This window comes from Bos grunniens, chromosome 13, assembly GCF_055505025.1.
Source record: "Bos grunniens cultivar Pamir isolate PY7600 chromosome 13, Bosgru_T2T1.0, whole genome shotgun sequence".
In the NCBI taxonomy this organism is placed as follows: Eukaryota; Metazoa; Chordata; class Mammalia; order Artiodactyla; family Bovidae; genus Bos; species Bos grunniens.
The window spans coordinates 13,523,647-13,551,380 of NC_141177.1; the positions used below are offsets into that span (position 1 = coordinate 13,523,647).

A 27,734-nucleotide genomic window follows, 5' to 3' on the forward strand; every position below is an offset into this window, starting at 1 on the left:
CCTGGTGAATTAATACCTCCTGTCATTGTGTAATGACCCTCTGTATCCCACATTGTGCTTTTGGCTTTAAAGACTTTGTATGTGATGAGCTTAGCAGACATACTGTGAAGATGGGGAATACCTAGCCTCTGTGCCCAGTGCTGGGGGACTGGTGTTAAGCCACACGTGGTGCTGACCGGCTCACTCTTGGATGGGACCAGACCCGTGTAGTTGGACAGGGATGTTGGAAGCAAACCTAGGCTGGGCTGGACAGAGGCCTGTAGTTGGCTCCATGGACCCATCCTCTGGTGTCTTGCAGAGTCCAGATCAGATTGCACTCCTGGTGGGCTGCCGCCCAGCAGACAGTCCATGGGCCTCGGCTTAGATCTGTCCTTACCCGGGTAACACACCTCATCACCCCACGGAACAGCCCTCTCCACAGAATAATCCAGCCCACACAGTGTGTCTCACCAGGTGACAAACTCTCAGATACCGGGCGCCGGTGGACATGTGACATTTTCAGAGAGCCACGTCGTCTGGTGTTCTATTTTTCAAGGCTCCATCAGGAGCTCTCTCTGCCTCACCTCCATGCCCTGGAGATACAAGCATGAGCCGTAGGGCTGCAGCCATTTTCTTTCTTAAGAAACATGCAGCTGTTCATTGTCCGAGGTTTCGTGGCTCTTTTAGTCCATCCCAGACATAGTCTCCTACGACCCTGCTTAGATGAGAAGACTGAAGCCCCGGTTCCATCTCTGAGCCGACCACCGTGGAAGAATTGGCTGCATCTTTGTTGGGGCTTTCACTGACAGCAAGAAGGACTCTGCAGCAAATCTGTTCGGAACGATACTCTTGATAGCTCTTAACTGCAGGAAGACATGGACGCCGCCCTCTAGGGCAGCCTGGACTTATGAAATAGTCATCATGCTGTGGGTTTCAGTATCCCTGTTCACATTCTTACAGAGGAACTTTTAGACTAAGTGGACAGGAGCAGGCAGCCTGTTGTTCTACTGTTTATGTTGCTAGCACACAGCTCCTACTGCTCTTCAGTAGTCAGGGTTTTCTAGGGAACTGGATCAATCACTCTTTCCCACCTCCAGCTCCAAAGCTGATTGAGAAAGAGAAGTGGAGAACCTGTCCAAACTTCATACCTACTTATGCACGACAAGAAGTCTGCAGAGGAGGAACCTACCTGGGTAGTAGGCGCCTCTTTTCCTGGGGAGTGGCAGGTGGAGATGGTGGCAGGCACATCCTCAAAATAGTAGGAGAGTCACGGACATTCCTGTCTTGATGTGAGCTGAGGCAGAACGGGGAGAGCGTGAGAATGGTTCTTCCTACAGTGACTGTTGGAAGGGGATCCGGGCCAAACGGACACATCCAGGCAGTTGTTATTTGAGTTTATACAGTGTCAGGCACTGTGTGAGGAACTGAATATATAATGCCAAAGCAGATACAGATTCTGTCCCTGGGAAGCCCTCAATCTCACGAGAGAGACTTAAAGTTATCACACTATCGCCCTGAGGAATGAATGAATAAAGAAGAACATTAGGGACCCATTTCTCCCACCATATGCCTCGGGCAGGCAGCACCTGTCGTGGAGAAGGCAGAAGAGTCACTTTGGATTAAAAGATGAAGTACCTGAAACCCCTTAGAGAAAAAGTGCCAGGTGCTGCCTCCATGTGAAGGCTAGACCAGCATCAGCAGTGACACCAGAACAGAAACCAGTCTAGCAGGGGAATACCTAGCAGAGTAAAACCGTTTGTTTGATCAAGACAGTTCTCGTTTTCAGTGCAGCATCTACCCTCATTGGAGATGGGCTCTCTGCACCACTACAGAACTAGAAATGGACTTTGTTAGGAGCAGCAAGAAAAGGATTTTGAGGACCATAAAGGAGTTCCCCCCAAATAGTTTGATGTGACAATAGCTATGACCAAATATCCGGTCTCATTATAGGATTACATTAGAGTCAATAAAATAGCATTCTCACACATGGTGTTATCACATTAAAAGTGACATTGTTCCATTGTTTTGCCTTCCTTCTGGGGTCTCTCTCTCTGGGTCAGAACTCCTCCATCTGTTTTTGACTCTGGGGATACAGTGAGAGGCGGTTCCAAAGCCCTGGTCAGTGGGTTAGGATTTTATACTGAGTCTGAACACAGAGGCAACGAGTCCATTTTAATCCAGTCAGCAATCCCAGTTGTCCTCTTTATGTTTCATCCTTTGTATCATCACTTTGCTCAGTTTTCTTTTCTAACACATGGGATAAATTTGGACCATAAGAAAATTTCGACCCATTCAGGTGGTGGTAGTGGTAAAGAACCTGCCTGCCAATGCAGGTTAGACATAAGAGGCGAGGGTTTGATCCCTGGGTTGAGAAGATCTCCTGGAGGAGGGCATGGCAACCGATTCCAGTATTCTTGCCAGGAGAATCCCATGGACAGCAGAGCCTGGCAGACTGCAGTCCATGGGGTTGCACAGTCAGAGATGACTGAAGTGACTTAACAAGCATGCATGCAGGCAGGAGATGACAAGATAACAGGGTGTCCAGAGTAGGGGGCGGGGTGTTGCAGTGAGGGGAAGAAATTGTGAAACCAGCTTGCCTGATCCTCTTGCTTTCCAAAAGAAGCCAACAAGTGGGAATGGAATCTGTATCTTGTGTGTCTTCAAGGACACACAGTACACCTCAGCTTTCATTTTTTGGTCAAGCACTACACAAAGGAGTCCGTTTAAGCTCAAGGATCTTCCCCCGACGGGAAGTCTTACAGGATCCAATTATTCTTAAATAAGTATTTTTTCTTGGCTTGTTTTGTTTTTTACTTAATAAGGGAAACAAAATGTGTGTGTAGGGTGCAAGGAAGATTTAATGAGTTCTGACATGACCCCAGTCGTGACCTTGTGGTTTCTCGCCACCCCCGATCAGGTTACGAGAGGTACAACGCCATGCGAGCCGACCCAGCACTTTGCTTCCTGGAGAAAGTGGGCATGCCAGATGAGAAGTTGCTTTCTGCAGAGCAGGGTGTCACAGACGGGGCCTCAGACGTCCCCGAAAGGTGAGAATCTGCACAGACCAAACACGGTGTGACTGGTTGCGCCACTGATCTCTGACCACAGGCACCCAGCACTCTCACAGTCTCTTCCTCACAGCCTGGCGTCTCCCTTCAGCCTGAACCGCCTTCCAGAATTGCTTCAGTTACATCCTACAGCACCTCGGGCCTTTCTCTTGAACTCTGAACGCTCTGATCCAAATACCCATTTCTGTCCTTCCTGGGTTCCCCAAGCTGCCCACCATCCTGCCCTGTTCCTTAACCAGCCTCGTCTGGTCAGAGGATTCTCAAGGAGGAGTTCAGGCCTCTCTTAACCTCTCATACTTGGCAGAAAGTTAAGAGGCACAGAGTTTAGACTTCCTGACCTTGAAATGCCTGAGATGAAATACCGGCGTTTTCTAAGGACTGCACGGTCCATGAATAGCCACTGCATGATGGCCATGGCATTCAGGTCCTATCCATGGGTTGTGTGTAAAAAAGTATGGAGGCGTCCCCTTTGTCTGAGTTTTATTTACTTTTGGCATAACCCCAAATGTATGAATTCATAGGAAAACTAAATAAACAGCCAAAGCTGTGGTTTTCATATGTGTGTGGGTATTTGAAAGACATAGTATAGAATCTCTTGGTTTGCATTTGGTGAGCTTTTGGCCTGATCTTCTCCCCCAAAGTTGTATTTCCTAGGGTCACAGGCAAGGCTGGACTCAAGGGTACACAAGCCAGCCCCCCTAACTGTCTGCTAAGGCTGAGAAAAGGATGAAGTGCATTTTTCCATTCATGCTTAGCCCCTGACAAACACTCAAGCTAGCGATCATAACCTTCTCTGCCCCCAAAGATAATAAGGATCCATCCAGAGAAGTGTTAACAAATGTCCAGAGGACCAGTGGTGGTAATATTGGGTTCATGGGGTTGGGAGAAACACCCCCTGAGGGAGGTGCCCGAATGTGGCTGAAAGCTGGTTTCTCTGTGGCAAAGCTGTTTTTTCTCTGGTCAGGCAATGAAGGTAGGAGACCCCTTCTGCCTCCAGGACCTGAGCGATGAAGAGCAGAATATTTGAGACAGGAATCCTTCAAAGTTGATTTTTCCAGGGATCATGGAAAACAAATAGGCATCAGCAGTAGTTACGCTCACGAGAGAAGACATCAGGCAGTGGATTTAGAGGCAAGCAGCCAGTGGTCCATCGGGCAGTGTCCTTTCCTGGAAGGGACCGCTGCCGAACATGAGCGACTCTGCACCGAGACTCGCCCTACCATGGGAGCTGAGGTCGGCCCAAGAGGACTCTTGGTTTGTACGGCTGTCAGTGTCTAGAGTCTGTTCTTTTATCAAAGCCATGTATTGAGCTAATTCTTGATGGGCAGTAATTACCTTTTCAAAGATAGCATGATTGTTGAAAAGCAGGCCTCTGAACTGTCCTGAGTAGATCCTGAGGCTCCTGCTGAAGTCTCATTTGAGTGGAGGTCATTGCTTGTAGAAGTTATGACACTGGAAAAATCAAGATTCTGAGGCCTGTGGAGAAAGGTGTCTACTAGTACTCACTTTGGTCAGTGATTTAGGGGTGTTTTGTGACAGCATCCTGGTTGCAGAATAGCTTCTAGATGGTGTGTGATGCTTTTTACTCTTTTTATTTAATTTTTTTTTTTTTAGAGGCCACACAGATAAAGAAGACAATACAGAAGACAAAGTAGACGGCCTCCAGAAACAAATGGTGAGTCAAATGTGAGAAATCCCTATCAAGGTGTATTGGTCTTTGATTGCATTGCCGCAGTTGCATTGCATTTTCCCCAACATTTTATTGTAAAAATTGTCAACTCATAAACTGCTTTGCAGTCTTACTTTAATGAAACTTTTGCTTTTGAGATAACTGTAGATTTTAGATAGAATCAGAAGATACAATGCAGGGTGATCCCATGTACCTTCTGTCCAGTTTCCCACCATGGGGATAATCTTTTCCAGCATCAGGGTCTTTGCATAATAAGGTAGCCAGAGTACTGGAGCTTCAGCTTCAATGTCAGTCCTTCCAGTGAATTTCCCTCTCAGGGTTACTTTAGCTATGCTCCATAATTTTTACCATTTACTGTAAGTGGTAAAATTTGTTGTACTGTGTTTTCATTTTCATTCAGTACAATGTATTTAAAAATTTTTTCCCTTGAGACTTTTCCCTGGGCCCATAGATGATCAGATGTGTGTTATTTAATTTCTAAGCATTTGGAGGTTTTCCTATAATCTTTCTGTTGTTTATTTTTAGTTTGGCTCCAAATGTAATTACAGATTTATGTATTTCTCCTTTCAGCTTCTGTCAGTTTCTCTCACGTGTTTTGCAGCTCTGTTGTCTGGGGCATGCACATTTAGGGTATGCCTTCTTGGTGGGTTGACTCTGTTGTCAATATAGAATGCCCCTCCTTGTCTGATAGTTTTTTTTTGGGGGGGGGTGCTCTGAAGTATACTTTATCTAATATTAAGATAGCTATTGCTGGTTTCCTTTGACTAATTTGCATGATAGTCATGCAATTTGAAGAGTCAACTAATTTGACTATTTGCATGATAGTCACTTTTTCCGTCCTTTAGCTTTTAACCTGCCTATTTGAAATGAGTTTCCTGTAGACAGTGTTTAGTCAGGTTATATATTTTAAGGCACCTTGTTTTATAGTTGATATAGTCAGCCATTTACATGTAATGTTATTATTGATGCATTAAGGATTAAGTCTGACATTTTATTGTTTTCTCTGTATTTTGATTCTCTAGTTTCTTTCTCCTGCTTTCCTCTGGCTTACTGGAAAATTTTTTCTGATCCTTTTTTGACTTATCTATATTAGGTTTTTAAGCTTCTTAGTGGTTATTTTAGATATTTTACTGCATGTACATAATATATCACAGTCCACTGGTATCATTTTACCAGTTCAGGTGAAGTATAGAATCCTTACTGGAATTTATCCTTACTTCTAGTTTTTTCTCTTTATAATGGTCTTAAATATTTCTCCTACATACACTGAGAATAATGATAATGTAATTTTTGCTGCAACTATGAAATATAATTGAGAAAATTCAGAAGGATAAGGAACGTCTACTGTTTTTACCCATACATTTACTTACTGTGTTCTTTCTTCTTCCTGATGTTCCAAGATTTCTTCTTTCTATTGGGAGAAATTCCTTGAACCATTCTTTTAGGATAGGTCTGCTGGTGATGGTTCTCTTAGTTTTCCTTCATCTGGGGATATCTTGATATCCTCTTCATTCCTGAAGGATATTTTTACTGGATATAGGATTCTGGGTGGACAGTTTTCTTTCAGCTCTTGAAAATGTTGTCCCACCTCCTTCTGGCTTCCATGGTTTCTGAGGAGAAATCTTCTGTCACTTGAGTTGTTTTTAATTAGGTAAGGTCTCTTTTCTCTTTTGCTGCTTTCAAGGCTTTTCTCCTTATCTTTAGTTCTCACAAGTTTAACTCTGAATTTTGTATATGTGGATTCTTTGAGTTTATCCAATTTGGTGTTTTTTCAGCTTCTCAAATCTGAAGATTTGCCAAATCCATGTCCTTTGCCAAATTTGGGAAGTTTTCAGTCATTATTTCTTGGAACCCTTTCTTCTTCCTTCCGGAACTCTGATGACATGCGTGTCAAGTCTTCTGTTACAGCTCCACTGGTCCCTGAGGCCCTGTTTTAATTGTCTTTAATCTGTTCCTCTCTGGTGGTCACACTGGGCACTTCGTATGTTTCCCTCTTTGAGCTTGCTGATTCTTTCCTTTCTCCTCCCTCTGCGGTTGAGCCTATCCATTGTGTTTTTGTTCGGTTTGGTTACATCATTGTATTTTTCAAATCTAGAATTTCCCTTTGGTTCTTCTTTAAAGCTTTGTTTCTTTGCTGAGATCTTCTGGAATGTGTTCAGAATTCCTCATTGATGACTGCTTTAAATTTTTATGTTAGGTAATTCTTAAGATCTCTGTCATTTCAGCATTAGCATCTGTTGGCTACCTTTCTTCAGTTTGAGATCTTCCTGGTTCTTGGTATGATAAGTGATTTTTGACTGAAACCTGGACATTTGGGGTATTATATTATGAGACTTGGGATCTTATTTAAAACTTCTGTTGTGACTGACTGCTTCTAACACCTCTATTGCAGAGGAAGGAGGCAGGGGGAGGAGGGGGCTAGTGCACAGCGTGTACCGCCTTTTGACTGCCTGGCTGTAGTAGAAGTTAATGTTCCTAGTCAGCCCCCAAGGAGACCTGAGGGGAGAATGGAAGTTCAGCTCTCCATGTGGTCTTTGCTGATACCATGGGTGGTTGGGGACCTCATTGCCAGCTGTCAGGGATGAAAATCCAAGCTCCCTACTTGACTTTTTGACACCACCCAGCAGGGGAACCGGGTGCCCTGGTACAGCCTGGCGAAGGCAGAAGTCTAGAGTGCCCCCCAGCCTTTGCTGGCGTGGATGTGGTAAGCCACTGTCTGCTCTTGTGTCGTTGGGCTGGAGTGTAGCACGTCTCATCTCAACACTGAGTCCAGTCCTAGCCTGCCCTTTTCCTTGTCCTGGGCTAGAGAAAGCAGGCTTTTTTTGTCTGCACCCTTTTGTCATTTCCAGGTAGCCAGCTTCTTTACCTCCAAATCTAAGGCATATAAGGCAAAAAAGAAAACCCAAGGAACTCACTACTGTGTCATTCCACGGGTCCCAAAGTCCCTAGTTGGTCTACCTTCGCTTCACCTGTCAGCGTTTTCTTAGGTGTGTTTTATATATAGTGTCCAGGGGCTTTAGTTGTACTTAAAATGAGCAACAGGGAAATAATGCATCTTCCCAGAAGCAGAAATCTGTATTGCATGTTACAGATGAGCTTCTGGGACTTTGCAGAAGCAGACTGAAGCTTTATTAGAGCCCTAGCACTGTTCGACCACGTTTTCTCTGGCTTTGAGTGGAGAAACTAAACCTGTTAGGATTTGTGGATTTTGGGTACCGGAGGTTACTATAACCTTGTCCTCAACTGACTCTTACCGCATAATCTTTCTTCTCCTGATCACCAATCAAAAAATTTCAGTTCTCTTCTTTTAGTTCTAGTTGGAAGAATGGTATCTACTTTGGTTTCCATCAGTTCTGATTCCTATAACAGTAACAAAGACATCAGTTTCCCAAAGTAAAAAAAAAAAAATTTATTTTTTGAAGATGTGTTTCCGTATCTCCTCAAGATTTAAGAAGCAGAGGCTTGAAGCATATCACCCTCAGGCTTCAGACCGTGGCCCTGGCAGAAGGAAGCTGGCTGTGATCTTGACAATTAGAATCTGAGCTCTGCCAGTCAGTTCCCTAGCTTATACTGTGATTTCTTTTGTCTGGAACGTGGGAAGTGTTTTCCCACAGTGGTGTTTAGTCACTACATCACGTCTGCCTCTTCTGAGCCTCCATAGACTGTAGCCCACCAGGCTTCTCTGTCCATGGGATTGTTGAGGCAAGAATAGCAAGTGGGTTGCCATTTTCTCCTCCAGGAGATCTTCCTGACCCAGGGATCGAACTCATGTCTCCTAAAAGTCTCCTGCATTTTAGGCGGTAACTCAAGTATCAAAGAGATGAAAATAGTACCTTAAATTCTTCTGAATAGTACTGTCTCCAAAATACTGTTCCAACTTGTATCAGTTGATCGTCACCTCAGCCGTGTAAAGTAAGAGCTTCAGGTGTTAACTGCTCTCATTTGAAAGCTGAGGAGATTCACCGCCACCCCTCGCCCAGGAACGTAAAGGACTTTGCCAGATTCTCACAGATAGAAGAGTTCAGACTAGATAACTACATTAGACAGACTAGACAGTAGAATTCAGACTAGATGTTATGGCTTTTTTTTCCCTGATCAAGTATTCTTTTCATAGTCAAAAGAGTTGTTGTTGTTGCTCAGTCACGTCCGACTCTTGTGACCCCGTGGACTGCAGCACTCCAGGTTTCCCTGTTTTTCCCTGTCTCCCCGAGTTGGCTCAAATGTGTGTCCATTGATTCAGTGATGCCATCCAGCCATCTCATTTTCCGTCTCCCCCTTCTCCTCCTGCCCTCAGTCTTTCCCAGCCTCAGGGTCTTTTCCAGTGAGTCAGCTCTTCGCGCCAGGTGGCCAAAGTATTGGAGCATCAGTTTCAGCAACAGTTCTTCCAGTTGGTTCCGGGTTGATTTTTATTCTAGCTGCAGGTACACACCCCTTCTCCTAGCAACAGCCAGTGTGAAGAGCAGACCAGCTGCATTCCAGGCCCAGCTCTGAAGGCCACTCATAGTAAAGTTCATGTGTCTAACTCCTGGGGCTTGTCCTCACTCTGCAGTGCTCCCTACAGCAGGTGCTCTCTGTAAAAGGAGGGTGATGTTATGTGCCAAGTGACCTAGGAAAAAACTTCTACAGGGAAACTTAATGCCTAACATGGTCAGATCCTACTGTAAGAGAAGTTCGGTGAGGATCTGAACAATGACTCTATTCTTAGCTGAGAGTTTGAGGGGGTCTCTGAACTCAAATAGTGATGTTTGACTGTAGCTGGAGTACTTCCAGGCTTACCAAGCACGTTTCCCTTTCAGTTGCATGTTACTCTTATCCCCATTCTAGACGGGGAGAAGATCAAATAGTTTTAATGAGCTGCAAGAAAAGTCATACTAGCCAAGAGCAATGTCTCTCCGCTCACGTCTTTTTCTAAATCCTGCAGTCTTTCCGTTGTAAAATCCTTGAATTTTCTGTTAATGACATTTGATGTGTATCTACTTTGTACATGAAATTTATGAAGGTCATAGGATGCTTGATTTTTCCACAGATGAAAACTGCTGTGGGGTCTTTTTAACTGCCTTTCTGCATCGTGTTACCTCTACACAGAGAGCGCCTGTGTTCTCTTCCTCGTAAACTCCTGTGTCCTTCAATCTGAAGCTCAAAAGTTACCTCTTGGATGTCTTCCTCCTGCCTGATTTGGGTCTGGCAGGGGTGGTGACTCTTCCTGATTTTCCCACTGTGTTTAGGAGCACTTTCACACTGCATGTTGTTTTTGCTTAGTTGCTAAGTCGTGTCCAACTCTGCGATCCCGTGGACCATAGCCCGCCGGGCTCCTCTGTCCATAGCATTTCCCAGGCAAGAATACTAGAGTGGGTTGCCATATGCGTCTCCAGGGGATCTTCCTGACGCAGGGATCGAACCCGTGTCTCCTGCATTGACAGGCAGATTCCTTATGGCTGTGCTACCAGGGAAGAAGCCCTGTCACACTGCATGGCCAATATTTATTTATGTCTCTCATAACTGCCAGAACGTGAGCTCTAGAGGGATAAGGACTCCATCTTTTTGCACTGTTGGAATGCCTGAACTGAGCACAGTTCCTGACAAACAAATGTGGGAAGGCTACTTGTGGCCTCTGCATTGGCCCTGGGGTTTTGTGAGTGCTTAGAGGAAGTTCCCTGGGCCTGCAGGTCTGGGCTGCTACCACCCCTACCCACACCCCTACCCAGGCCAAAGAGGGGAGGCAGCCAGGCCTGGAGGAGCAGCCACAAGCACGGGGATCTACTGTTCTCGAATCTGGAAACAGCCCTGCACCCATGCGGAGCTAAGATGCTGTTAGAGAGTGACAATGCATTTGATTCAGCCGGGTGTGTCTCCACACACCCGAGGCCATACTTCACAGAGATTAGAGCTCCTCATCTGGGTTCAGGCCTTCCAGGTTTGAATTCCATCTTCACCACTTAATAACTGTTTATAGTATTCGATAAGATTATCAGCCTCCTATTCTGCAATTTCTGTCTGTCTAAAAAGGGTCATTTAGTCATTTTGAATGAATGAAACACACATATGAAGTACTCAGTGTGATATCTTACCCACTTACTTACCTGGGTCTCCATAGACTTTAGTTGTTACTGCTGTTGTTTTCCACTGTGTCATGAAGCCGTCCTTAGAGGACACATTTTAGTTGAATGAAAGACATGCTGGATGGTCCCCCAGCAGTTGGGTCCATGTGTGGGTTGCTCCTCAGTCCCAGCTGCCATGTGTCAGGCATTTGCCTTGTGCCAGCATTTAGTTAAACGGTTCACATCATCAACTTACCTGTGCCCCACAATCACCCTATAAAGTGCTATCATCTCTATTTTGCAAATGAAGAAATGAGCTTGACCACAATCACCCCATAAAGTACTATCGCCTCCATTTTGCAAACAAAGAAATAAGCTTGAGCAAGCTCGGAACAGCTTACCCAAAGTCAGAGAGCAGTAGACAATCAGATTCCAAACACAGGCGGGCTCAGGATGGAGAAACTGCAGTTTGGAACCAATCCATTTGCCTGCGCTTTGATGGTCTTACGGGGACCCTGTACTCTGAAATAATGGATTCACACTTCTTCCGAGATGAATATTTCTTTCAGGTTGATTCACAGAGGCAGAAACCAGGAAATGTTCATCCTCAGACTTCAGAGGCAGAACTTCACGTGTGCTTCCCTCAATCCCAGTAATAAACTGGTGATGTTGAATGTTACGGCGTCTTTTTCACTTTGGCTGCTGCTCATCCAGATCTTCTCCTTTCTGTCATTGCCAGAGAGGGGACCTACCATCAGGAGAGGGCAGGAGACAGAGAGGCACTTACCAGTCCCAGAAGCTTTCCTGACTTGAGAGGGTTTGCCTGAGGCCAACAGAAAGCATTAGGGAGACTGGAAAGGAAGCCTGCATGTCGTGTATGTCTGCTACCTGCTGCCTGGAGCTACCCATGTGGATTTGGGGTGTGGTGGGGCTCACACCAGCCACCTGTATGGCATAAGGAACACCCGACTAGAACCTGGCTAGAACATGTCTCAGTCTAGAAGTGTCTATAATTACAACTTTCAGCATTCAGAGGGTCTTCATAGATTACTGTCAGTTCATTTCAGTCACTTAGTCGCGTCCAACTCTTTGCAACCCCATGAACCACAGCACACCAGGCCTCCCTGTCCATCACCAACTCCCGGAGTCCACCCAAACCCATGTCCATCAAGTCGGTGATGCCATCCAACCATCTCATCGTTTGTCATCCCCTTCTCCTCCTGCCCTCAATCTTTCCCAGCATCAGGGTCTTTTCCAGTGAGTCAGCTCTTTGCATCAGGTGGCCAAAGTACTGGAGTTTCAGCTTCAATATCAGTCCCTCCAATGAACACCCAGGACTGATCTCCTTTAGGATAGACTGGTTGGATCTCCTTGCAGTCCAAGGGACTCTCAAGAGGCTTCTCCAACACCACAATTCAAAAGCATCAATTCTTTGGCGCTCAGCCTTCTTTATAGTCCAACTCTAACATCCATACATGACCACTGGAAAAACCATAGCCTTGACTAGACGGACCTTTGTTGGCAAAGTAATGTCTCTGCTTTTTTTTTTTTTTGTCTCTGCTTTTTAATATGCTGTCTAGCTTAGTCATAACTTTCCCTCCAAGGATCAAGCATCTTTTAATTTCATGGCTGCAGTTACCATCTGTGGTGATTTTGGAGCCCCCAAAAATAAAGTCTGACACTGTGTCCACTGTTTCCCCATCTATTTGCCATGAAGTGATGGGACCGGATGCCATGATCTTAGTTTTCTGAATGTTGAGCATTAAGCCAACTTTTTCACTTTTATCAAGAGGCTTTTTAGTTCTTCACTTTCTGCCATAAGGGTGGTGTCATCTGCATATCTGAGGTTATTGATATTTCTCCCGGCAATCTTGATTCCAGCTTGTGCTTCCTCCAGCCCAGCGTTTCTCATGATGTACTCTGCATAGAAGTTAAATAAGCAGGGTGACAATATTCAGCCTTGACGTACTCCTTTTCCTATTTGGAACTAATCTGTTGTTCCATGTCCAGTTCTACCTGTTGCTTTCTGACCTGCATATAGGTTTCTCAAGAGGCAGGTCAGGTGGTCTGGTATTCCCATCTCTTTCAGAATTTTCCACAGTTTATTGTGATCCACACAGTCAAAGGCTTTGGCATAGTCAATAAAGCAGAAATAGATGTTTTTCTGGAACTCTTGCTTTTTCGATGATCCAGTGGATGTTGGCAATTCGGTCTCTGGTTCCTCTGCCTTCTCGAAAATCAGCTTGAACATCTGGAAGTTCACGGTTCATGTATTGCTGAAGTCTGGCTTGGAGAGTTTTAAGCATTACTTTACTAGCGTATGAGATGAGTGCAGTTGTGCAGTAGTTTGAGCATTCTTTGGCATTGCCTTTCTTTGGGATTGAAATGAAAACTGACCTTTTCCAGTCCTGTGGCCACTGCTGAGTTTTCCAAATTTGCTGGCATATTGAGTGCAGCACTTTCACAGCATCATCTTGCAGGAGTTGAAATGGCTCAACTGGAATTCCATCTCCTCCACTAGCTTTGTTCATAGTGATGCTTCCTAAGGCCCACTTGATTTCACATTCTAGGATGTCTGGCTTTAGGTGAGTGATCACACCATCGTGATTATCTGGGTCATGAAGATCTTTTTTGTACAATTCTTCTGTGTATTCTTGCCGCCTCTTCTTAATATCTTCTGCTTCTGTTAGGTCCCTACTATTTCTGTCCTTTATTGAGCCCATCTTTGCAAGAAATGTTCCCTTGGTATCTTTAATTTTCTTGAAGAGATCTCTAGTCTTTCCCATTCTGTTGTTTGCCTCTGTTTCTTTGCATTGCTTGCTGAGGAAGGCTTTCTTATCTCTCCTTGCTTAGATACTGTGAGGATACTCAAAAATGTTCTCAGTGGCAGCAGAAGATGTAAGGCGTGGCTGATTGGGTTTTGCTTATAACTCCTAAAACAGTGGGAAAGGCTGTGATGATACATTTAAGTGACACTTCAGAATGGTGCAGTCGATCAGCCTGAGGCTTCCTCCCTTCACTGATGTCATATGGCCAAAGGAGAGAGATTAAACTAGTGTTTTCCAGCCCTAAATATGTTTCACTCTCTGAATCACATTTTCAGCCGGAACTCTTTTTTTGGACAGCTCAGTGGTTGCAGTGTAGGCCCTTCCCAGACTCCTGTGCTCAAAATCCAGCTCTGCCCTTCCGTATCCATGTGACCTTGGCAACTTACAGAACTTCCTAGAACTTGTTTTCTGCATCTGTAAAATGAGGATACTAATACTTTCTACCTGGGGAGGCAGTTCTGATGACTAAAGGAGAGAAGCCATGTAAAGGGTTTTGCACAGTGACACGTAGTTCTCGTTAACGTCAGCAATTATCGCTATGCCTGCTCCTCTGCCTTCTCAAGGTTTTCTCTTTCAGGTCCTTCCACAGTATTAAGGGCCCAGGAGAGAGATTTGGATTTTAAGTATCACCAGTTGTCGGTATCTGTCCATCCCTCCTGACCCAAGGTTACGGCTCTCCTGGGCTGTGGGTCCCAGTTTTCTGTAAAGGACCAGACAGTGAATATCTTAGGCCTGGGGCCAGGAGAGTCTTCCTCACATCTTCTTCTTTGCCTCTTTCTTCTCCTTTTCCTCCTTCCCCCTCCCTTCCTCCTCCTCCAGTGTAAACCCTGTTCTTAGCTCGAGGGCCACACAGAAACCATCGACAGGCTGTGGATTGCCAAACCTTCTTCTGATCTGGCCCTGTGCTCCCTCATGGCCGCAGTCATGAATCCTGGGGTGATTCTCACCTATCAGTCAGGTCTTTAGATGCTCGTCAGAAGCACAGTACATTAGGTGGGAAAAAATGGGTGAACCACGTAAAGGAGATTAAGTGGCGCAAACTTCTGTTTATAAAATAGTAAGTCGTGGGGGTGTGAATAGGGGGAACCTACCACATGGGGAACGTAGTCAGGAATATTGGAATAACTTTGTGTGATGACAGATACACCCACGGTGAGGATCATTTCGTAATGTATGAAGATATCAAATCGCTATGTTGTATACCTGAAACTAATATAATACTGGTAAGTCCACTTTACTTCAGTAAAAAAATAAATAAATTTTCGTGTTAAAAACGGAGTCTAGTTGAAAACTAGAGCTATCTCTTTGCCCTTCCCCAAACTCCCACGTGCCTTGTGTGTGAGGAGCCTTTGAAGTTCATTTCCTGAGACCAAGCACGCCTTTGGAGAGGAATCCATTAAAGCCAGCTTGACATATACTCTGACTTGGATAAGCTCTGTGCCTGTGATATCACTTGAGCTTCTGAGCCTCAGATCGTGATTTTAATTTTAAATTGCTGGAGTTTTGTGCCATCAGGTCTCCCGTCTGGAGCAGTCGTGTTTTAGGAAAATAGTGTCGATTGCTGTGAAGTACATGCAGCATAATGAACATGAGCGTGACACTTTCCCACAGCCCAAATCCAACGACACAGGCACATGCTTTACAAAATGACAGTATTAGATTGAGAGCGACGACGGTAAAGCAAATATTTAAGTTCACAATTAAAATAGTGCGTGTAAAACGTAGTTGCCAGGGGGAGCATGCCAGTTTGTCATTCTTCAAGCTCATTCTCTCTACAGGCAGAATCATTCCACACAGTTCCAGGGGGAAAACAATACTTATTTTAAATAAACTGCTTTCTGGCTCTTTGAAGACTGTGCCTAAGTTAAGCTTTATTCATCAGGGACCATCTTGATCTTTGAGAAGTTCCCAGGCAGGAGGTGTGGCCTGTGCACCTTTACTCCTGTACAGGGACTGGGTGTCTGAGCCGCAGTTTTGCTGATGACTTGACTTCATTTATCCCTAGGAGAGTTCCAGTGATGGAGGTGATGGCCTTTTTGCTGAAAAGAAGGATGACACCCGGGCAGGTGAGACTGTGTCCTTCTGAAGGCAAAGAGAAATAAGATCTCCATTTGTAGTTATCCTGGAGTTCACACGTAATTTTTTTAAAATGCTGTTTTTTTAAGGAGGCTGTTTTTAAAAGCCAATAAAGTTGACCTTCACCAAACTCTGCTGGAGTCGCACATGGAGCTTTAATGTGACTCCGGCCAGGTTCCTCTGCCTGGCAGTGAAATGAAAGTCAGGATGGATTCTGAGGATGAAAAGGAATCGTGGTTTCATTGATTTTTCTTTTTTTTTTTTTCTCTCTTTTGAGAAAAGTTAGAAGTATTTGGTTTGTCCTTTTGATTATTTTTCTGAATCCAGACTTAATGGAGGCTTTGGTGCTTAGAAAGCCCAGCCACACAAAAACCCATAGTTCTAGAGACGGCTTCAGTGGGTCCACCCACTCCGGTACCTTAGAGCAAGGCCCTTGAGTCCATTCTGCCCCCACAGACAGGCACACTTGTAGCTCAGAGAGAACAGAGCCCACCACACCCAAAGCTGTTTCTGAAGCACTATTGCAGCCCTTCCAGCTGTGCCTGGCTCCCAAGCTGTTAGATATCAGCTATTTCCATTAAGTTACAAAGTTTGCTTTAATTTTCTTTAAACAAAGAGGAACAGCCACCACCAAAAAACCCAGTCACCATAGCCTTAGTTCTGTCTATAAATACTAATATCCTCACTGATGTTTGAAGCCCAGGATGGCTCCGACCCAGACAAATCACCCTGGCCTGTTTCATCCGCACTCACTGCTCGTCTCCGACGCCTGGTCACCATTTACCAGCGCTGTAACCGCAAGGAGCTCTGCCGGCCTGAAGTCCTGGGACTAGGAAACCAGAGCTACTGGGTCCAGGAAGAGATGTTCCGGAGGTCCTCAGAGATGGAGCTCATCAACAAGGAAGCCCAAAAGAGGTAAAAGCCAGTGGTCAAGAGGGCATGCTGAGCTGCCCACTGGGTAAAGGTGACCAGGGAAACACTGATAGCTGGAGGGCAGATGTGTCTGATGTTCTTGTATGGAGTTAAGTTGTCTCTAGAGTCCATTAAATCCAACCCCAGTGGTGGTGTCATGCTGGCCCAGGAGTCCAGTGAGATCTAGGACACCCTCTCTTCACAATTCCCAGCCTTGCCTGAATAGGACCCCAGTCTCTGGGAATGTGATTTAAACATATCCATCAGGTCATATTCTTTTATCAGAAAAATGAATAGCGTGCATTGAAGTGGTCTTATTGTAGCCAGCAGTCTTTATCAAGCCTTTGAGAGCATTGACTACCATAAAATGCCAGCCCAGAAGGAAGGAAGGAAGTACTTGCCCATCTGAGAATTAAGTTAAAAATGGCAGCCGAAGGTCAGCACAGACGGGGATGAGGCCACAAGAACGGATGAGTGAAGCTCACGTTCTTTGAGTCAGTTCAGTCCAGTCACTCAGTTGTGTCTGACTCTTTGCGACCCCATGGACTGCAGCACACCAGGCTTCCCTGTCCATCACCCACTCCTGGAGTTTGCTCAAACACATGTCCATTGAGTCGGTGATGCCATCCAACCATCTCATCCTCTGTTGTCCATTTCTTCTCCTGCCTTCAGTCTTTCCCAGCATCAGAGTCTTTTCTAACGAGTTGGCTCTTCGCATCATGTGGACAATGTATTGAAGTTTCAGCTTCAGCATAAGTCCTTCCAATGAATATTCAGGACTGATTTCCTTTAGGATGCAGTCTTTATGTCTCCATCCTTTTACTGTAACGTCCAATGAATTGAAATACCACATAGTGAGTTCAATTACTTCTCTATACTCCTGGCTTTACGAAATTTGGTAATTCAGGGAGAAGAGTTCTCTCATCTGGCCCCAAAGAGAGAACCAGAGCCGCCTCCTCCCTTATTCTCACTCCTCCACTGACCCCTCACCCCACTCCTAGCTTGAGTCCCTCTGGGGGCAACAGGTACCATGCCCAAGAGCTCCTGGTAAAGACTGGTGGGAAATAATAATCCATTTCCCTTAAGTCGTTATTTTAGTCCTGCAGGGTTTAAAATCTAGAGAGCCTTTGTGTCCTAGAAAAGATCACCCATCTACTTTCATTAAGACCAGGAAGAAAGCCCATGTGAGATGAAAGTCAGGGAGGTGTGTGACCAAGGGAGACCCCACCTCACTCCAGACCAGCTTCTCCATCTGTAAAATGAAGGAAGTGAAGTTAATGGTCCAAAAGATTCCTCCAGGATTATATGATTATAATAGAATCCTCCAGGATTCCATGATTCTCTGTTGTCATGGGCAGAATATTTAAGCCTACAGAGTATTTTTATATTAAAATCTTTATCTCCCACAAGAGGAAATGAACTGGGTAATTTCTGAAACTTGGTATCTCTTGATCAAGCACGCACACATAATTTGCAGGCGGTGGTAGGCTGATGGCCTGTTTTTGTTATAAGTGACTCCTCCCAACTTAATAAAATAGACACGCTGTGCCTGCTCTGTGAACCTTACAGACTCTCCAACTAGGCACTCAGTAAGTAGTTGTTTTAAGCTCTTTTCAACAACAAAAGCAAAAAGGGAAAACTGCTCCCTCTCCTTTCTGATTCTGTCTCTAGGTGGACAAGGAGGGAGCAAGCCGACTTCTACAGAACAGTGTCTTCCTTTGGTGTCGTTTATGATCAAGAGAAGAAAACCTTTGACTGGACACAGTTTCGCGTCATTTCCCGTCTGGACAAGAAGTCGGACGAGAGCCTGGAACACTATTTCTATAGCTTCGTGTCCATGTGCCGCAGTGTCTGTCGTCTGCCAGCCTGGAAGGATGGTGGTGAGGATGCTCTGTCACTTTGTCACTTTGTCCCAGGGGGACAAAGAGGGTAAAAGCTTATTTTCAGGGTATAGAGTTGTTTTAGTCATAGCTATAGACATGAAGACTTATGTGGAGAATTCAGATAAAGTGGGTTTTCCCAAACCCACAAACTTCTAGTTGAGCCCACCCTCATAAAATAAAATCTCTCTCCCAAAATGATGTAACTCCACTAAAAATTGAAATTCAGATTAAAATGCCACAGAAATGTTTTCTTTTTTCAGCCTCATAGAGATTTAGCCTGCTGTGAGCTCTGCACTTTGCTTAGACTAAATCTTAAATGTTTTCTCATGTGTTGACTTGTAGCCACGGAAAATATGGGACTGTCATTTAAACTTCCTGTGCTCCAGTAGAGGCCCCTTCTGAGAAATTTCTTCCCGGTGGGAATTTGCGCCAGCTTTCCCCCTGGCCTCTCTTCAGTCTCGCTATAATGGATTCACTCACTCTGGACCATAGTACTACATTCTAGAAAAGCGGAAACAAACGTCGAGCCTAATCAGCATGGGTTCTGGACTGACGGCAGCATGTTCAGGCAGTTTTCAGTAAAACCAGGGAGCTGCACAGACTGAATCTCACAGTCACACCGACAGGACCTAGACTGGCGTTCTGGTTCGGACACCTGGAGCAAGTCGGCCTGTCTGCCTCTTTCCTCGTCCTCACACAAGCATGATGGTGTAGCTAGGGGTTCTGTGAGATCTGAACAGCATCCATAAAGTATCTAGTGAGGAGGCACTCAGCACACGCTTACCGATCAGGAATGATATTTCCAGAACTGGAGTGTTCATGCTCTCCTTTTACCCTCAGTGGGTCTGTCCAGGTGTCATAAATCTCTCCCTCCTGCTTCAGCGTTCATCTTTGAGGGGCCACTAAGGCCCTGCCTTGCCAAGGGCCAGGTGGTCAAACTGTAAGATCAAGGATGCAGGGACTCAGGGGGCAGGGGTATCGAGGACCTCCCCTTAAGTGACGGCTCTGTGTTTTCCCTTGCAGGCCCCCCGGATCCCAGCATCTACGTGGAACCCATCACTGAAGAGCGGGCCGCGAGAACGCTGTACCGCATCGAGCTGTTGCGGAAGGTGCGGGAGCAGGTGCTCACGTGTCCTCAGCTGCACGAGCGCCTGCAGCTCTGCAGGCCCAGCCTGTACCTGCCCGTCTGGTGGGAGTGTGGGAAGCACGACCGCGACCTGCTGATCGGCACCGCCAAGCACGGCCTGAACCGCACCGACTACTACGTCATGACCGACCCCCAGCTGTCCTTCCTGGATGCCTACAGGAACTACGCCCAGCACAAAAGACCCGACCCCCAGGCCCCAGAGAGTCTCTGTTGCCTCTACCAGACCAACTCCAAACTGTATGAGTCTCTGGCCTATACGCACATGAGCCGGACTTCCGAGTCCCTTGAAAACGAACCCGAGAACCTCATGAAAATCGAAGCTGGAGACGATCACCTTGGTCCGCCCAGGGGCAGCTTATCTGACATGACCTGTGAAAGCTTCATCTCTAAAACTCAAGATGTCCTTTCCCTTACCCATGACGAGAGTCTGCTGCCTGGGTCCTTGGAGACCATGATGTACGGGAAGAAGGCACTAAGCCAGGAGCCAGGCCCTTTTCAGGGCAGCACGGGTGCCAGTACTGAGTCCAGGCAAGACACCGCGGCCATCTCCGCAGGCAGAGACGGAAACTGCCAGCCCCGGGGCCACGAGGCAAAAATAACCTCAGACCCCTCTTTTATGGAAACTTTAGAAGCAGGAGTAGCTCAGATGAACATTAAAAATGAGAAACACCTGTTGATATCTCTTTCAAAGGAAGGGGAACTCGGCTGCAGCGAGGCAGGGCCAAGACCTGAGAGAATCGGGCAGCTGGACCCCAACTGCTTTGCCTCCCCTTCCTTGGACCCAGGGAATGAGAGCGGGTTCGTTGACATGTGCAACCTGAGTGTCTGTGACTCCAGAAGAAACGTGTCATCAGACCAGCAGCTAATCGACTTACTAGAAAGCAAAAGCTTAGAAAGCAAATTGGTTTTGGGTCCGAACCACAGCGACGAGGAGGACGACGAGGACGAAAACGAGGAGGAAAGTCTCGAGCTGGCCGCAGGCAGGCGGGAAAGGCTGGCAGCGTCGCCTCTCAGCGAGCCCACCACCCGCATGGCAGGGGAGCAGAGCCTGGCCGGCTTCCTCACGGAGGAAGCCAAGAAAGGGAGCACGGAGGCCAGAAGCCAGCCTCCTGGACCACAGGGCCCTTTCCTTCCCACAGCCTGTCAGTGTCACTGCAAACACGTAGAGAGGTGGGCACGCGGCCTCGAGAAGGACGAGTTTGAAGTGGAGAAACCCCAGGCTTACCCCCTAGACCCCTTCACAAGCAAAGCCAGTAATGTCACAGTGAGGGGCGAGCCCACTGCTGTCCCACCTGAGCTGCTCCAGGTGAAGCAGGAACTGCTGAAGGAACCCTGGAAAGAGAGCACAGAAGGGAACCAAGGTCTCCCTCCGTATCCTGAAGGGAGTGAGCTCAAGCCGGAAGACATGGATTATGAGAGTAAAGAGGAGTTCGATAAAGACGGGAACTGCCAGAGTCAAGGTACCGTGTGTGGGACCTTGTGTCCTGGATGAGCCAGTTCTCCCAGGCCGGGGAGGGCGAGTGCACAGGGGCTGGTGAGAATTCTACCACTTCTGAAACCGACCTCTTACACCCACCGCGTGTTTAAACGCAAAGGCTACAGGGCTTATTCTGAAAATGAGCAGAGGAGCTTACTTTTGATCATTCCAGAAAGATGAGGATGACTGTTGCACCTTGGCTGCAGCAGCTGCATGGTCTGGGCAGGCGCTGTGTGCCGGTATCCATGAGATGCCATATAGGACGTTGAGGGGAAAGAATTTGTTCTTCCACCAGGTAGGGTGCTGAAACTGGGTAAAGGAGAACAGCCAGGGAATGCCAGGAACCTGAAGTTTAACAGAAATGCAGGTCAGTTTTCAGGAACTCCACAAAAATAATTGTGATCTTTAGGAAGGTTGGGTTTCCCCAATAGCTCAGCTGGTAAAGAATCTGCCTGCAATGCAGGAGACCCCATTTTGATTCCTGGGTCAGGAAGATCCCCTGGAGAAGGGATAGGCTACCCATTCCAGTATTCTTGGGCTTCCCTGGTGGCTCAGCTCAGTAAAGAATCTGCCTGCAATGCGGGAGACCTGGGTTCCATCCCTGGGAAGATCCCCTGGAGAAGGGACAGGCTACCCACTCCAGTATTCTGGCCTGGAAAATTCCATGGACTGTATAGTTGGGCTTCCCTGGTGGCTCAGAAGGTAAAGAATCTGCCTGCGGTGCAGGAGACCTGGGATCAATTCCTAGGTCAGGAAGATCCCCTGGAGAAAGAAAAAGCAACCCACTCCAGTATTCTTACCTGGAGAATTCCACGGACAGAGGAGCTTGGCAGGCTACAGCCCATCCCAAAAGTCAGACACAACTGAGTAACTAACACTTAGTAAGGTTAACAGAGATCCTGCCTTTTATTTCCTTAATTGTCAAAACCCTGTGTTGTAATGTCAGTGCATTGTATTGAGAGTCCTTTGAGTAACTCAACAGAAATAAGAATAACCAAATTAGGGAACTTCCCTGGTGGCCCAGTGGCCGAGACTCCATGCTGTAGATGCAGGGGAGTCTGGTTCAATCCCTGGTGAGGGAACTAGATCCCACATGCTGCAACTAAAGATCTTGCATATCACAGCTAAGACCCAATGCAGCCAAATAAATAAGTAGATTTTAAGTAAAAAAAAAAAAAAAAACCAAATTACACGCAACTCGACAAAAATGCAAATAGGTCTGAACTTTTTAAATAGGGAAATCTTAGGTAAGGAAAGGATTTGAAAATGTTAAAAATCTAGGTGACCTGAGATTTGCATATGTTTTACGAGGATATGAATACACTGATTAGAGATCCTGAGCAACAACAAACGGTTTTTAACTTTTTCACTGTTGTTTTTATGTCCTCAAACCCCAGAGGGCATATTAGGGTGAACAAAAAGTAGTTCTTATTTATCCTCGTCAGAAAAAAAAAGTAACAAAGAACACCCTGTTGGTGGCTGGTCTGGTGCCAGGGCCCGTGTATTACACAGGGATTCAGGTGGGCCGGCCCCTCCCGCACAGGACAGTGACTTCCAAAGCTGAGGTTCCTCAGGCCACACAGCCAGAGGCGAGCAGTGGGCGTGCAAAGCTTCATCTGTATTTTACAAGCGCACGCCTGCCCCCCGTCACTCGCGTTAAGATCCTCCACCCCTCCCAACCGCCAAGAAATTGGCTTCCATGAAACTGGTCCCCAGGGCTAAAAATGTTAGGGACCGCTGCTCTAAAGTGGGAAAGAGAGAGGAACCCTGCTCTGTTCCCTGGGTTGTCCGACTTCCTTTTTATTTCCGAGCTCCCACCTTTGGCTTCTGCCTTGTGATTGCTGACTCTCTTGGGAAGAGTTCTGAACCCAAGTTAAAGTGCGTCCGCCAGCCAGGCTGAGGCCAGAGATGCTGGAGCAGAAGGAGCGGCACCACCCCGTGTGGCCTCAGCCACCCTGGGAGGAGCCAGCCCCGACCTGCCCACCCTCCTCGCCACAGGCCATAAAGGGTCCCTGCCACACACGGGGTTATATGTACACCTTGCTCTTTGAACTCTGTCGTGGGGGAAATCACCACCTACTCAGTCCTGGGAACACAGGCAGTCCAGCAAGGATGGGTTAGGGAAGAGGTGCTTGGTCCTCTCCTGGCTGTGGGGCTGGGCTGTGCTGGACTAGGAGGCAGCAGTGAACTTGAAGAGCTCTGGTGAGCTACTCACACGCTCAGCGGTGGGGAGTCCCTTGCACCAGTGCTTTTAAAGGGGCTTTGGCAGACCCCAAAAGGGTTCCTCCGAACCTGGGGTGTGGGCTCGGCAGGGCCGAGAGGGCCCTGCCTGTCTTTCAGACTGCAACTCTGGGGCCGAAGAAGCAGTCTCTGGCTGAGCTGGACCAGCCCCTTCTCTCCTAACTCCTTCTCATACGGCGTTGTGTTTTCTCAAAACTTAAATTCACCTTCTGTGCTTAAAACCTGGCAGGGATGTGCCCCCATTGGATCTAGAATTGTTTGGATTTTCTGTCCCTGCCCGGCCCACAGAGCTCAGCATGATGGTAGTGGTCCTGCCCCCACCTCCACCACCACCCCGCCATCTCTGTATATACTTGCCCACCCCCCACCTTGTTCCTCAGCAGGTCGAGCGCACCCTTCCCCGCCGCTGCCTCTTCCTGGGTGGTCTCTCCTCTGAGAGGCCCCCTCTACCAGCCCTCCCTTCTACCAGCAGATTTTTTCCTTCCTCTTCCTATCAGGGCACCTTGTTTCTTTCCCTTTATGGTCCTCACCATGGTTTATAATTGAAACTGTTCGTTTATCATTAGTGTGTTTTTCCCGGCTGCCTTTCCCTCAAGGAGCTCTTAAGAGCCTAGAAGACCAGAGCCACCACACTGTCCTGTTTTTATCCTTGAATCCCCTGGCCTGGTGAGACCCTGCTCCTGGGGAGGGGTCCCTGTGGCCCCCTGGGGGACTTGACACACAGTCAGCAGTGAGACCTCCACGCTGCAGAGGGTGGACGCTCCCTGTCGTCTCACCGAGGAAGGGGCCCACAGCTTTTCCCAGTTCGCCCCCCGTCAGCACTGTGAAGCGGATGATGGTTGAAGATCCATTTCACAGCTGATAATAAGCGTTCACCACTGAAGACTGAAGGAATGAGTCGCGTTTCCATTTCTGTCAGTGATGTTGACTGATGGTGTCTTTGCATCATTTTTTAGCTTAAATCAGGTCTGTTTACCTTCGTTGTAAGTTTCAGGACTCTTCCTCCCTCCTCGTTAATCTCAGCCTCTTGCCATGTTTATTTCCCACACTGTCCCTGCCTCTGTATCAAAGCACAGTGTTCACTTCCCTCTCGCCTGCTGTACCAAGTGGGGAAGCCTTTGCCGTCATCCAGTGCTGTTGTTTGGTTACCAGCGCAGACTCTTATCAGATGACTTGCTTGGATAGCCTTAGGGCAGGATGTGGCTTTAGGGCTTAACTGATGGAGTGCTTCTGGAAATAGAAGACATGGTAATTAATCAGTTTAAAATAAATAAGCACACAATAGGCCAGTGTTTTAAGAAGTTGAGGGACTTCCCCAGCAGTCCAGTGGTTAAGACTCCATCCTTCCAGTTCAGGGGCTGGGCATGGGTCCAACCCCTGGTTGGGAAACATAGGTCCCCTGTCCAGTGCGGCCAAAAAAAAAAAAAAGCTCAGGTGTCCTCATCTTTCAGATCACTCCAGTCTTCCAACTTCCTGTCTCATTTTTTTTTTTTAAACCTCTCTTCCCAGATTATCCAGGGAAGTACTCTGAGGAGGAGAGCAAGAGCTCGACCTCGGGCATCACGGGAGACCTCGGGGACGACCTGCAAGAGGCGCGGGCTCCCACCATTGCTCAGCTGCTCCAGGAGAAAACGCTGTATTCATTCTCCGAGTGGCCGAAGGTACCTCCCGGAGCTTGCATGCTCCACCCAGAGCATCCTCAGCTTTTGAATCCTTTACATTAAACCTTTTAGAATCTTTCTGAATCACCAACTCAGACAAATGTTTAATATCTTTAAAAGATGTTAGTTACATGACTTTAATGGTATCAGAACCATAACTAGACCATAAGACCAAAGCGTTCAGCGCATCTTTGTATTTACGGTACTGTGTCTTTTCATCTTCATTGTCCAGACTACACCGTTTCTTTTAAGACTCGAAAAGTGAGTTCCTTTGTGTGTGCCCTCTTCTAATCAACTCCTTCTGGTTAGAAAATGTGCAGCTTGATTTCAAGGGACTTTGTAAACTTGGATAACTTAGTACTTCCTCCTAAGGGCTTGCATGCTTTTTTATAGGATCGCGTGATAATCAGCCGCCTAGATAACATCTGTCACGTGGTGTTAAAGGGGAAGTGGCCCTCCAGCCAGCAGCACGAGCCCTCGGGCACGCTGCCAACCCCCGTGCTAACCAGCAGCACTGGTCCCCGAGGCGGCATCTCAGAGCCGGAGGCATCAGAGCACAGCTCCAGCAGTGGCGCAGCGTGGGTGGCCCAGATGCAGAAGGTGAGGCCCTAAGAACGCTGTGTCTGACCTTGAAAAAAAGGAGGAGGGCCCTTGGCACTCTTTGATCGAGCGATTCGTTCGAGTCTTGGGGCAGGAAAGTGTGTGATGAAAGTGGGTTTGCAGCTCTGTGGCAGTGGTGTGCTAGTTTGTGGGAGATGGGGTGGGAAGCTGGCATACGTCTGAGGTGTGGAGGCAGATGGGCACTTGAAGACAAGGTGAGTTCCCAACCAGCTTAGTGGCAGGAGTGGATCCAAAGAAATGGAGGGAGTTGGTGGGCATGGCTTGATGACAGATGACTAGAGGAAAGGGAGGGGTGAATACTTAAGGACTGGGAACAGTAGCAGCCAATAGAAATGAGGGAAGCAGACACTTCCCTGGTGGTCCAGCAGCTAAGAATCTGCCTTCTAAAGCAGAGGATTCGGGTTTGATCCCTCACTGGGGCATTAAGATCCCACATACTGCGGAGCAACTAAGCCCATGTGCCATGCTGGAGACCCCACGCACCACAAAAAAAGATCCTGAGAGCCGCAGCTAAGACCCAACACAGCCAAATAAATATATAAGTTTTTAAAATATTTTTTAAAAAGAAATGAGGGAAGTCAACAGAGGAGTTTTATTTGAGGTTTGTAAATGCAAATGAAAACTCGAGGGCTCAAGTTTAAGGTCGGTGGTTAGCACACTAGCTCTTAGCTGCACGTTGGACTCCACTGGGGACCTTGAGAAGCTCCAGGTTCTGGTTGGATTGGTCCAGGGTGTGAACTTGGTATTGGCTTTTTTTTTTCTCTTTAACTTCCTAGTTGATTCTGATGTACAGCTAAGGTAGAGATCCCTAAACTATGATCTTGGCAATTGCAAGTATAGTTCATGGACTAGGAGCTTTCGCAACACCTGGGAACTTGTTAGAAATGCAGAATCCCAGGCCCACTGAAGTGGAATCTGCATTTTAACAAGCTATCCAGGTGAGTAGGTACTGAAATTTGAGAAGGCTTGAGTTAAAAGAAGTTCCAAGGAGGCGATTACTAGCCCCCAGGAAATCAGGGCCAAGACAGAGCCAGCATTGAGCCACAGAGGTGGCATTCAAACCTCTCTTGCCACATCTGTGTGTTTGCAGGAGAGCTTCTTGGCTCCGGTTTTCACAAAGGATGAACAGAAGCACAGGCATCCTTACGAGTTCGAGGTAGAGAGGGATGCGAAGACCCGGAGCCTGGAGCAGTTCTCGGCCTCCCACGGGCACCCCCCCATCGTCCTCAATGGCTGGCATGGAGAGTCAGCCATAGATCTCTCCTGCCCATCGGAGGGGTCCCCAGGGGCCACGTCCCCTTTCCCAGTGAGCGCCAGCACCCCCAAGATCGGGGCTATTGGTTCACTGCAAGGAGCCCTTGGCATGGACTTGTCGGGGATCCTGCAAGCTGGCCTGATCCACCCAGTGACCGGACAGATTGTCAACGGAAGCCTCAGGAGAGATGACGCTGCCTCCAGGAGGCGGAGAGGAAGGCGGAAACATGTCGACGGCGGGGTGGACCTCATCTTCCTGAAGGAGCAGACCCTGCAGGCGGGCATCTTGGTGGGTATTTGAGGCCATGAAGTACAGATTTGACCTCTGTACACTGAGCTGCAGACCCTTCTTCCTCAGACACAATTTTTGATTTATGGATCTTTGTTGGAGAAGGAAATGGCAACCCACTCCAGTATTCTTGCCTGGAAAATCCCAGGGACAGAGGAGCCTGATGGGCTGCCGTCTATGGGGTCACACAGAGTTGGACACGACTGAAGCGACTCAGCAGCAGCAGCAGTCCCTATTTCAGTTGTCCGGCTTGAAACAACTCTTGTCATCAGTCGTCCTCAGTCTTTTCTAGAAATAGATTAGTCCATTGAGGGCCTTTAACCTGTCTGCATCCTGGAGACATGAGCCAGGAGGTCTCACCATGTCACAGAGAAACAGCCCAGCCTCCAGGGCCTTGGAGCCCCTGGGGATCAAACGAGTGAAGCAGTAGGGCTGGGTCTGCAGCATCAGCGGGCTTTCCAGGAGCAGGGACTTGGGGGTCAGGAGGTCCTGAACATCAGTCCTGGCTCAGCTGCTGCTTGACCTGCTGGGCGACCTTGGGCTCATCATCGAGCCCTGCTCTACACCTAT

General features: G+C 47.3%; 1 protein-coding gene across 28 annotated transcripts in view; it reads left to right on the plus strand.

Annotated features, from left to right (window-relative positions):
- The window catches only part of CHD6 (chromodomain helicase DNA binding protein 6), a 201,175-nt gene that overhangs the window by 161,804 nt on the left and 11,637 nt on the right, over nucleotides 1–27,734 (plus strand). For 27 of the 28 annotated variants that reach the window (XM_086331791.1, XM_086331800.1, XM_086331793.1 and 24 more), the window contains 9 exons: nucleotides 2,897–3,026; nucleotides 4,662–4,722; nucleotides 15,609–15,669; nucleotides 16,378–16,594; nucleotides 18,263–18,471; nucleotides 19,498–21,081; nucleotides 24,849–25,000; nucleotides 25,394–25,600; nucleotides 26,712–27,164. In XM_086331791.1, coding sequence (XP_086187917.1) covers nucleotides 2,897–3,026; nucleotides 4,662–4,722; nucleotides 15,609–15,669; nucleotides 16,378–16,594; nucleotides 18,263–18,471; nucleotides 19,498–21,081; nucleotides 24,849–25,000; nucleotides 25,394–25,600; nucleotides 26,712–27,164 — 3,074 coding nt within the window. The remainder of the gene's footprint in view (nucleotides 1–2,896; nucleotides 3,027–4,661; nucleotides 4,723–15,608; nucleotides 15,670–16,377; nucleotides 16,595–18,262; nucleotides 18,472–19,497; nucleotides 21,082–24,848; nucleotides 25,001–25,393; nucleotides 25,601–26,711; nucleotides 27,165–27,734) is intronic. The other variant, XR_015139022.1, reaches the window with a different exon arrangement.